General features: G+C 37.0%; 1 protein-coding gene and 1 long non-coding RNA gene across 2 annotated transcripts; both read right to left on the minus strand.

Annotated features, from left to right (window-relative positions):
- Positions 1-274: 274 nt before the first annotated feature.
- Positions 275-6,335, minus strand: LOC147567412 (delta(3,5)-Delta(2,4)-dienoyl-CoA isomerase, peroxisomal-like). Its single transcript, XM_086669449.1, has 2 exons — positions 5,685-6,335; positions 275-637 (listed from the first exon to the last, which is right to left on the minus strand). The coding sequence occupies exons 1-2, from the start codon at positions 6,316-6,318 to the stop codon at positions 447-449; spliced, it is 825 nt and encodes a 274-aa protein (XP_086525575.1). The 5' UTR covers positions 6,319-6,335; the 3' UTR covers positions 275-446.
- Positions 6,336-9,131: 2,796 nt separating this feature from the next.
- Positions 9,132-10,747, minus strand: LOC147567413 (uncharacterized). The gene is made up of 2 exons (XR_015230761.1): positions 10,286-10,747; positions 9,132-9,816 (listed from the first exon to the last, which is right to left on the minus strand). It is a non-coding gene; the product is annotated as an uncharacterized LOC147567413 (long non-coding RNA).
- Positions 10,748-12,303: the final 1,556 nt, after the last annotated feature.

Genomic DNA, 12,303 nt, shown 5'->3' on the forward strand with positions numbered 1-12,303 from the left:
TTTCTGATTGTCTTCTGGAGGAGGAGAAAACGCATAGAGTCAAAAAGAGAAAGAGGCGAGACAAAGCAGAAAGAAGAGAAAAAAAATATGAGGAGTACTTTGGTCCTTTAATGTCATAATAAATTACCATAATGCCACAAAGAGCTGAAGACTTCAAAAAATTTATTGATCATTTTGCGCCCAAGAAAAAATTACGTAGAGAAATTTTGACCAATTTTGTCTATGTAAAAAGGCATCAAAATGTGCAAATATCAAGGTGGCCCAGAAAGTTGGATAACTGAAAACAACATCAAAGTTACAAATTTATTAACGATTACAAGAACAATATGCTGAATGACATGGGAGTACCACTGAGCAAATCCATTTCCATGGTGTACATAGAAGAATACTTGTCATCATTCAACGTTCTTTCCTCCGTCTGAAGGAGGATCTCGAAAAATCACTTATCAGAGCTTAGCAAAGATGGGTTTTCTCTTTTCAAAATAGGACGATAACGCCTCAGTTACATCATCAGAGGGAAGCATTGCCGAGTTCCATGTAGCTACGTAATCCAATGATTGATCGATACTCATGTCTCTTCCTCTTACCAATACCTCTTTCGTTCCGAATAGTGCAAGAGGCGACTTCATTGCTATTCCTGAAATTCTCCCATTATTCAAAACCTTTTATTACTAGTCGTCTAGTCTATCATACAAGGAAAGACAAAACACCCCAAAGTTGATTTTTCTTGAGACAAGAAAGATTCAGAATAATTGGACGTTGCATTCTGTAGGATTATAAGCACAATAAGCCCGGACATATAACTAAAATAGACAACTCTTTCACCACCACCACCACCACTAAAAGAAAAGAAAATTCTCTTAACCATTCGATCAGAGAGTGTTTTAAGGGCATTCCCCTTCAATCAAAGAAGATGTGAGAGATGGTTCAGAAAAAAGTGGGCCAAATATGTAAATGTTGGTCTTGCGGGCCAAATGTGCAAAACTGCAAATGCATCTATTTTAGGGACTAAATATGTACATAGAATTATTAAGGGGCAACTTAGATTGATTTAGCAAGAGGGTCCACGGGTTTTAGGCCCAAAATAAAATTCAAAAAGAGATTAAGGTCCAATATTCTCAGAAAATAAGATTTTAGTCATTTTCCTTTTTGGAAGAAACATTGTTGATACATAATGTGTTATGTATGACACATATAAGAAAAATGATATAAAGTATGAAACTTTAACACTAAATAATACGTTATTTATGAAACAAAACAAGAATCAATAAACAGAAAATCACTGTATCTTTGACATCTAGACATACTTTAACTATACCAAATGTGTTTTATTGTAGAAATATGCGTAATTGATACTAAATAAAGTGTAAATTGCGAAACAGATAGTAAGTTTGAAATTAATCGAAAAAATCTGAGAAAAAAAAGAAAGAGAATTTTGGGGATTGGTTTTCGAAAGTGGGTTTTTTCTTATATAAAAGGTTATAATGGGTATTATGATTAAATAGAAATGATAGAGATCTGTTTTTTCTATAAAGATGGGTCAATTTGGACTAAATATCCATTATAATTGTTATTTTAGCTTAAAATTCTATATTAATATTAGGGTAGACTAAATGTGTGTTTAAGTATAGATTTTTGGTATAAGAACCAAAAAATTATTATAAGAATATCCATACAACAAATTAAATATATGATGACAAAGTTTACATCAACAATAAACATTCATTATTTTTGCTTAAAAGATTAATAGAAAAACAGAAGAAAAAAAACATTAATTTTATAGAGAAAAAAAATATCGAACCTATTAAATTAAAGAAGTGAAAGAGAAAGAAAGACAAGAGGATGGAGAGGAAGAAAAACTGAAAAATCAAATGTTTGGTTTTGTTATTTTATGTTTGATTTCGTATTTGACTCATGAGATAACAAAGATAAGTCATCCAGAGTGTGGAACCAACTAACCTACTAACTACTAAAGTACTTGAAGTTATTGGTAGGGGCTACAATCTTCAACAAAAAAAAAAAAAAATATTGGTAGGGGCTACAAAATAATATCGTTGGGCCTTAAAACGTTTAGCCTAAGTGAACTCTTCGTTGCCTCATAAAAAAAAAAAAAAACTAAAAGTTGCTTATAGGACTCGAACCTGGAACCTGTACTGCACTAAGTAAGAAACGGACCACTTGAGCTAACTTGAATTCACGTCTTACACTCGCTTCTCTCTATACATACTTGCTACGTACAAACTTTTCAGAGAAGAGGGCCCTGAGAGAGGGGGGGTCCGGTGCGACCACACCCCATCACCCACACCCCTAGTTCCACAGAACCCACTCACAAACCATGAAAAGTTAAATTTGGGTTTCTTGCGAAACCCATTAAATACCAGGCAGCATTTCGTGACTTATAATGAAATTGTATGACCAGTTGGACCTTCATATATAAATTTGCATATTTAAACTCCAAAATTTGTCTTTTTTCACATTCAACCCTCTCTCTAGGTCTCTTCCGGACTATTATTCTTTCCATCTTCGTGCTTATCCGAATGAAGGATTCGATCAGAGAGGGTTTTCACTTTCTAGATAAGGGGAACCCTTCTCTGGTTGAAGGGAATTTAATAATTAGTGAACAGGGTTAGATTCGCGTGAAGACCAGTTTGGGTCATTCCCTAAGCTGGGTTGAGAATAGAGATATAGCTAACACGAATCTGTGGCTCAGTGGTTGAATCTCTACGCTCTGCACTAGAGGTTGGAGGTTCAAGCCCCCTTACCCTACTTTCATTCAAATTTTGTTGTGTGTTTCTTCTTTGAGAAGTGCTCAAAACGCCCCTAGTATGTATAACCTCTATGAAGCCAAAATTTAAGGGAAGGTGGCGTCCTGGAAACTTTGTTGTGCCCTTGTAATATGGCCAATTCACAAAAATGGCCCCCAAATTATGACCAACTTCTAAATAACCCTTTAAATAACATTTTTTGTTATCCTTTTTATTTGGCACGTCTTATCTAAACACTAATTTAATTTTTGAATTATTTCTTATTTGACCCTCTAGTTTGTGACCAGCTTCCTTTATGGCCCCCTATTTCTCGTAAATTCAAATATGACCCCTTTTCTTAACACCGTCAGTCAACTTTTATCGATAATATTTTTGTTTCATATTTACCCTTCTTATAAGAATGAGTTCTAAATTCAAAATTGACTCCCCTTTTAAATTTGGGTAAATTTCTAAAAAATTATAACTCCTTAGAAGAAACTAGGGGGCCAAATAGAATATATATAATTTTTTTTAAAACACCTCATCTCTCTCTCTCTCTCTCTCTCCTCCATCTCATCGCCTCTCTCCTCTACATCATGTATCTCGCCGCCTCACCATCTTCCCCGACGAAGGTCGCCGGCCGGCCAAATTTTTCAGCGACCTTCAAACATTCTTTTTTCTTTCTCTCTAATCTTTCTCTAATCTCCCTTTCTCTAATCTCTCTCTCTCTAACTAATTTCCCTCTTTAATCTCTCTAACTAATCTCTCTCTCTAATTTATTTCTCTCTCTAATTTCACTCTCTCATCTCTCTGTAATTCCGGCGAAGGGGAGGAGCCCCTTCATCGGAATAACCAGACTGAGATCTGGCTTCAACCAGACCGAGATCTGGTTTCAACCAACTAGATCTCGATCTAGCTGGTCGAAACCAGATCCTGGTCTGGTTTCAAACCAGACCCTGAAGGTCTTGTTTCACTTTCAAACTAGACTTTCAAGGTTTGGTTATTCCGGCGAAGGGCTCCTCCCCTTCGCCAGAATTATAGAGAAATAGGAGAGAGAAAAATTAAAGATACTGGGAAATTAGAGAGAGAGAGGGAGAGATTAGTTAGAGAGATTAGAGAGAGGGAGATTAGAGAAAGAATAGAGAGAAAAAGATACAAAAAAAATTTGAAGGTCGCCGGAAATCGGAGAAGATGATGAGGTGGTGAGATACATGATGTGGAGGAGAGAGGCGATGAGATGGAGGAGAGAGGGAGAGATGAGGTGTTTATAAATTTTTTTTTTATATGTATTCTATTTTGGCCCCGTAGTTTCTTCTAAAGTAGCTATAATTTTTCGGAAATTGACCCAAATCTAAAAGGGGGTCAATTTTAGATTTAGAAATCATTCTTATAAGAAGGGTAAATATGGAAACAGAAAGATTAACCATAAAAGTTGACTGACGGTGTTAAGAAAAGGGGGCCATATTTGAATTTACGGAAAATATGGGTCATAAAGGAAGCTGGTCACAAAATAGGGGGCCAAATAGGAAATAACTCATAATTTCTTTTTTAATATTATAAAAGATAAAGAGTAATTGTGAGGAAGAACGAGAAATTTTTGTATTTTTATCCTCTTTTGGTTTTTCATCTCATGTCTGGGGCCGCTATTTCTTTTTCCCCTCGAAGAAGAACAAGACTCATTTACAGAGATAGACTAATTCTTTGTTCGCGAGTCTCGGTTTCCCTTTCTTTCTCTTTCTCCTTCCTCAAACTACTATCTACTTTATTTCAGGTAAAAAATTATCAAGATTTGAACATATATTCATAATGATATGTGGGATTAATTTACAGTAACTTTGAACCTGCCCCGACTAGCTGAAAATCCTGGGTCCACTCATGTTAGTAAAGATAAGTCTTTTTCCCTTTTTATAGACTTGAGGAAGAATATGATGGGGTTGTGTTGGTGGTGGTGACATGTGCACAATAGGAAGTTAGTGATGGTTGATGGAGACGATGAAGACGGTTGCGATAGATGGAGAAGGTGAAGGTGGTGGTGATGGTTGATGGAGAAAGTGAAGTTGGTGGTGGTCATAAGTCATGACGTCATTTTGAAAGTTGGTCATCTTTTATGACCATTTCAGTGTGTTGATCATCTTTAGGAGGTCAAAATGCAATTAACGCGACTACATGGATTATGTGGACTAAGGACTTATAGTCAACCTAATATGAGCAAGTTAGATGAAGGACCTAATATAAAATCCCTAACTTACCCTTCTTTGATTTAGTCCACAAAACTTCTGATCTTTTTTAACCTTCCTTTCTTACCCCTTCTTTTTAAATCCCTAACTTACCCACTTAAAATAATGGCTCGCCCGATTTTGGACGACTAGCCGACGACTTCATTTGGTACAATTATGATTTCATGCATCTCATTTAATTAGGATATCATGCACCTGGTTGGCTCATGGTTTCACGCGTCTGGTTCAATTAAGGTTTCACACATCTTGTTTGATTAGGGTTTCACTCGCTCTAGTTCTTTATGATATTTCAGATGCATTTCAGTTCAATTTTAGGATCTGATTAGACTATGGTTCTAAGAAAAAAAATTGTGACGAAAATAGAAAGGCCCTCTTCGCTTTTTTGAAATTGTTTTGTCGAAAAATAATGTGGGCGATAGCTAGGTTGTCGTCCGAACGAATTTGCCAGCCAAAGATGATTGATGTGGATGATAAAGGAGTATGAACAACCATGTTAAACGTCAGTAGTTAACTTTAACTAACGAAAAATTGAAGAAGGGGCCATTTTAAACTATTAACCTTTAGGGGATTTTTTGGTGAGTTGGCCATCTTTAGGAGAAAACATTTTAAAGCTGGTCATTTTGGAGTATCACAAGGAGTTAAATCAGGAGCACCATGCAGCTAGCTATAAGTAACAGTTAGAGAGAGAGAGTGCAAAATATACCTTCAGCAACAGCTTTAATGCCATCATCCATTGCATCCTTGGAGCTAAAAACCCTTGAAACAAAACCTAAAGATTTCGCTTCCAAACCCAAAAATCTTCTTCCAGTTAGTGCCAATTCAATAGCATTTCCATATCCAATGATTCTAGGCAATCTCTGAAGCGTTCCAAGATCAGCTGTAATCGCCAAATCAACCTCCTTTACAATGAAAAACGCATCCTCGGTACAATACCTAATATCACAGGCTGCTACAAGATCCAGACCACCTCCTATACAACCTCCATGGATTCCAGCTATAACTGGTTTCTTGCATCGCTCGATTGAACTTATTGCGTCCTGGAAACCCTTAATTACTCGGCGTAGACGCTCTCTCGTCCTTCCTTGATCCTTGGCTTGAAATTTTATAATAGAATTTAAGGAATTGAGATCGATTCCGGAGCAGAAATCTTTACCGTGACCTGTGATGATAATTACACCTACATTAGGGTTTTCATCTAGCGAAGCTAGGGCTTTTGGGAATTCAGTAAAGAAATTGTTGGAGAGTGCGTTCCGGTGAGAAGGGTTATTGAGGTATAGATGGAAAACAGGGGAATTGGGAGATTTTTGAACAATTTCTACAGTTTTGTATTGCTCCATGTTTCCTGTTCTTTTGTCTCAACAAAAAAAAAAGTCATAAAAATTCGGTTTTGTAGTCTTCTACTCCACGTCTTTTCACGTTCTTCATTTTTTTTTTCAAAAATGATGCTATGCCCGGTTGAATCCCGGCCTCAATCCCGGCCGGGTGACTTGGCAGTCCAACCGGGCATGCATCATGAGTTGGCAGGAGCAAAAAGCTGAGAGAATTTGCTGTTTCGTCTTTGATCCCTCTAATTCATGCCTATTCAAAATAGGTCCTTTTAGTCAACCCAGCTTTTTTTACTCGACCAGGTTAGTTTTCTAGGGGAATTTGGGAGCAAGCAAAAAAGCTAGGGTTTCATTCTTCCCTCTTTCATCAAACTAGGTAAGTTCCAAATCTCTTCTTCTATCAAATACATCTCTCTTACCTACCTATTCTCTTTGCCAAATCTCTATACAAATTTGTAATTTTGTCTCTCTCTCTCTACAAATTTGGGAGCAAAAAGCTAGGGTTCTTCATTCTTCCCTCTTTCATCAGACTAGGTAAGTTTCAAATCTCTTCTTCTATCAAATACATCTCTCTTACCTATTTCTTTTTGCTAAATCTCTATGTCTCTCTCTCTACTGAACAAGGCAGATTCACAAATGTCAACTGAGGTTCAGTGTTACTGTTAGACTCAAATTCGGCTATTATGCTCATTCGACGGATCTATTATAGGATGTTTTAAACTAATTTTGATACTTATTGATTAACATTTATCACGATAACCCTTATGGAGAAATCATTCTATTATTGAATGTTGCCATGTCTGCTAACATGAACTATATAGTTTAATCTTCTCACCGAGCATTTCGTCAAGGGGAATGTATAGCCCTGGTAGAGAAGAAAGAACCTCTAAGATTCAAATAGAAGAACACATCTGCTCAAATAGAGAGACCAAATCACAATTTACTCTACTGTTAAAACGTTAGATGAAACTTGAATTTTGCCATATTTATATGTTATATATGTGCTGAAATTTGATGAAGGTACTCTGTAAGATTTTTCCATATTTGATGAATTTGGGAGAAATTTGCCATATTTATATGTTATATATATGCTGAAATTTGTGAAATTTGTATGACTTCCTTGACGATACATTTGTTGGATATTATGATGTTTATTTGTGAAATTTGTACGACTTCCTTGACGATACATTTGCTGAAATTTGTGGAACATCTTATATATGTCTTGAACCGTATACATTTGTTGGATATTATGATGTTCATTTATCATATACACCTTCCTTGACGATTTCTCCCTAAATGTTGCCCTAGATTGGTTCAAATTAGTATGAAATAGGTTCAAATTGGTTCGCCGTCCACTGCAGTAGCCGGCTGGACTAATTGTTAAGTTATCCTGTTAGTTCATGGCTTTTATTTGTTAAATGTTAGTTGAAGCCTTGAGGACTTGGAGTACCCTCAGTTTTGAACTTAAAAACTGGTTCCTATAGGTGTGTTAATAGCCAAAAGTTAGCCATGAAAAGGGGTAATTTTTGTTCTTGGAATGAAGTTTGTTAAACACAATATACATGGTTGCCTTGAAGGAAATATGTTATTTGACATCTTGTTTGTTTGCTGATCCTTTGCCAACAGATCCATAAAAAATGAAGTCGAAAACCTATTCCTAGTGGAGAACGACCCTATCAAACATTGGAAGAGAGCAGAACCCCAATGGACAAATTCTTCGTCGTGTTGGATAGGGAACTCACCAAGTTAGTCCGATGGGAGGGCCGCTTGCTGAAGCATTGCATTTCTTATGGCCTGTCATTTGTAATTTCCTACGATTCATCTTTACAGCTGCAGAATTTTGTTATACATGAATTTTTTTTATACAGAATTTTATATCTTGTCGCCTAGCTTCTTTGTGAATGGTTGTTGAAGATTAGTGATTTTGTTATGTTATACTGATTTGTTGTATCTACTTATGTTTGTTAGATAAAGCTGCATCTGTGTACATTGAACTGGCTGGCTGTCATTTGAAGGTTGAGTTGGTCAGTTCGGTTTTGGACACGACTAGCTTATGTACTCTGTTGATGAACGTACTTCATCTCACATATATGCAGTAGCATGAAGCTGCTTCAGCTTATGTTGATGTCGCAAATAGCTACAAAAAAGTTTCGGCTAAGGTGCACATTTTTCTTAGTTTACAAGTGTGCAGCATTTATCTCGTTGTTCGTCTTTGATGGTAAAGCAATAAGCATTTATCTCGTTGTTCTGAATTGAAGTTGTGTCCCAAAGTGGAAGGATGATGCTATGCCCGGTGGAAGGCGAAAGTGGAAGCTTCCTAACTGCAGGACTGGGTGGTCTTATAGGGAAGCTTCCTAACTACATGACTTGGTGTATAATGGAAGACTATTGGGCAATGTCCCTACTGACGGAACCTTATTGCCCAAAGCAGGAGACTTGGGACAACAAAGAGCACGCACATTGCAGGATTATGGCGAAGGTCTTAACTTTGCCCTGGAGTCTGTAAAATCTCACTAAGTTGTAGTGTTGTGATGTCCTTACTCTGGAAGTTTTTGTTTTGAATCCATTGTTTTGAGTAAATATTAACAAGAAATCTTACTCAAATTTTTAGGTTTGTAATCGGTTAATGAGTTGGTTCTTGTTTTCTCACTTCATAACTTAAGACATTTCTCAAATGATAACTCGAGGCATTTCGGTCTAAAATCTTGAGACATTTCAATTAAAAAATCTTCCTCTGAAATCAAAAATTTCCACAACAAATTCGAAACCAAGGCAACCCAACATAGTTCAACAAAAAAAAAAATGGCAACCCAATATATATTCAGTTTTATCATTTAGTTAATAACAACAAATTGTAAACTTTATTTCATTAAAAGACATGAACTACTCACGGTTAGCCTAAAATCTTGCACTGGGACAATGATTTCTTGATATACAAAACTATAAAGACAGATAAAGAGTGTTTTGAGTTTCGCAATTAGGCAAAAACTCGACACTTCTGTTTACTTCACAAATTGTTCGAGTTTTCACAAAAATCTTGTTTTACATCAACAAAACCTTTAGGTCTTTAACTATAGTTACTATACTAGTAAAATATAGTCAGAACACCTCTGCTCCTTTCTGTATACCAAAACTAAGTGGGTTTGCTGCTTCGTGCTAGTCCTCCTTATCTTTTGCTGCTTTTGTTCCATCTGCTGGAACCATGTCGTCTTAGTTTCATCAAAGACCCATGACGATAAGAAAAGAGGCAGTGAAGTGCAAACAACCAACATTATTATAGCCCCTGGGAGCCCACAAAAGTCGTCACTTGTAACTCCGGAATATGCCGCGAGCCCAACACCAAGATATCACTTACAATTGAAGCAAGGGCAACGCTAGACATGATACATGCCATTAAAGAACCTTCACAACCTTAAAGACAACCTTCACAACCTTTCTGTTTGCCAATGTCATTCTCGGACGTTTTGTCGAAACAATCAAAATCCTCACTCTCTCAAGAGTTTGACATTTCTGCAGCCAAAATTTCAGAACATATAATCAATTTCAGAACATACATCTTAGTAACATATAATAAAAAAATTTCTGAAATACATCTTAGTTTGAGTGACAAAGAAAGTGAACAGGAATCGACACAATCATAACCCAAACACACCATCATCTATATATTGTGACAACAAAAACATCCAAAATCTAGTGAGAAAAAACCCAAAAAATATAGCTACTTTTCTCACTATACATATCAAACAACTCAAGAATGGAGATTGAATGAGCCAAGTGTGACTGTAAAAGAATGGAGATTGAATTAGCCAAGTGTGAGTGTTGTGGATTAAAAGAAGATTGCACCCAAGATTACATAAATGAAGTAAAAGCAGAATTTGATGAGTAAATGAAGCTATGAAAGCTCACATATCACATATCGTTTCGTTTAGGTCTCAGACGTGTTAGAAGCAAAAAATTAGAAAGTTATATGAATATGTACCTGTTAGGAAGTGGTTTGATGCCAACACCTAGCTTGAATTCGTGTAGAGAGAAAGAGAGACAGAATGCCCAAATTCGTATAGAGAGTTTGCAGAGAGAAATCGTCCCTAAGTTGATGTTGTTAGGAAGTGGTTTGATACCCTAAACCGAGCTTGAAATCGTCCCTAATAAAACCCTAGAATCGTCTCCTTGGACTGGAATCGTGTGAAGAAGAGGTGGAGAATGAAAATGGTGGTTTTGCTTTGCCCTAGCTGTTGTATTAAAAGCTCAAAATCCCGTGTCTTGTATTTTTAATGAAGAATGACCTCAACTTGAATTCTATATAGTTAGAGGGACCAATTTGTAAATTTTGTAAAATACCCTCTTTTTTCTAAGATGAGTCACGATGCTATGCCCGGTTGGACTGCCAACTCGGCCAGCCGGGATTCAGGCCGGGATTCAGCCGGGCATAGCATCATTTTTGTTTTTTTTAGAGGGTCAACAATTATTTTTTTGGTATCCCACTAAACATAATGGTTAGATGGATTATTGGTAGCAACTTAAAAAGTTTGGGTAAATAAACACTTAATAAATAAAAATTGATTTCAGGGTCATATTTAATATTAAGCTAGAAAATTACGTAATTTGATTGTTTTTTAGCTCTCTGATCTTTCTCTTCTACCACCACAACTTCCAACAACCACCACCATTTTTGACCACCTCACCTTTTTTTTTTTTCTCTCTCTCTCTCTCGCTTCCTCTCATTATTTTTTCTCTCTCTCTTTCTCTGTTGCTATCTCTCTCCCTCTTTGTATCACTGCTTCAGATTTTGTGGTTAGCCGACCACGAGAGATCTGTAGTTGGTCTATCACGAAATGTTTCATGGACAGTTAACCACGAAACCCTCAAGGGGGGTTTTCTCCTGAACTGCGTGTGTATGTGAGAGAGGAAGAAAGAGACATAACAAATGCGAGAGAGAGAGAGAGAGAGAGAGAGAGAGAGAGAGAGAGAGAGAGAGAGAGAGAGAGAGAGAGAGAGAGAGAGAGAGAGAGAGAGAGAAACGATAAGTGAGACAAAGAAAGACGATAAGTGAGATAGAGAGAGATGATTGTAGAAACCGGATCAGTTTTTGGCCAATTTGGGCAACCAAACGTTGTCCAAATCAGGATCAAAACGGACCATTGGATTCGTCTTGTCTAGTTCTTGAATTTAGACATAAAGTTTGTCAAAATTCGATTTCATTTGAACGAGTTATCATTGATTTACTTGGAGAATATATAAGGATAACTAAAACGTGTAATTTTATTATTAGTACTGTATTGGCTAAATAAGAAAAGTTCTACATCTTTAGATAGACTTTTTCACATACTAATAGTAGATTCTCTGAAACGATAGGGTGGTTTGTGTGGTTTGCACCACGCAACGTGCACTCGCGTGGCGTGGGCGTATAGGGCGCATTGGGCTCTTTAGAGGTGTCGATACGCACTTTGCACTTCGCACGTGTGTATCGTCACTAGGAGAAATTTGTCACAGACCATTTGTAGAAGCACCAGCCAGCAACTCAGGAGGCCCGAGACAACAACATATTAGCACCAAAAATGTAGCCCAAACAACCCACTTATAAGCTCTCCAAATAGCAGCAACATCTTGGGCTGGACAACAACTTGGAGGCTCAGAACAACAACCTCGACAATAACTTCCAAGGCGCAAAACGGTAGCACACTAGCAGGCCAAACAACAAGCTTGCATAGCATTTGGGCCAGACTGCCTTGTGCTTAGTGGAAGGTTTCATGCTCTATCCTTGTTGGTCTAACCCAATGGAGTTTTCTACAGATGGATGGAGATATTTTGGTTGGAAGACTCTAGAGAATGGTGGAACCAAGAGTTGTCTAGAGAATTCTCAAGAAGGTTCCAAGCCATTAGATGCGAACCATATGGCTTAATTCTAGCCATCCATTTTGTAGGCAAACTAGTATAAATAAGAGATGAGTCCCTCATTTGTAAACCAACCAAGTTGGAATCAAACAATCTACTGTAAAG

This window comes from Eschscholzia californica, unplaced genomic scaffold, assembly GCF_041429995.1.
Source record: "Eschscholzia californica isolate CP2 unplaced genomic scaffold, dmEscCali1.0.p SCAF_1, whole genome shotgun sequence".
Taxonomy (NCBI): domain Eukaryota; kingdom Viridiplantae; phylum Streptophyta; class Magnoliopsida; order Ranunculales; family Papaveraceae; genus Eschscholzia; species Eschscholzia californica.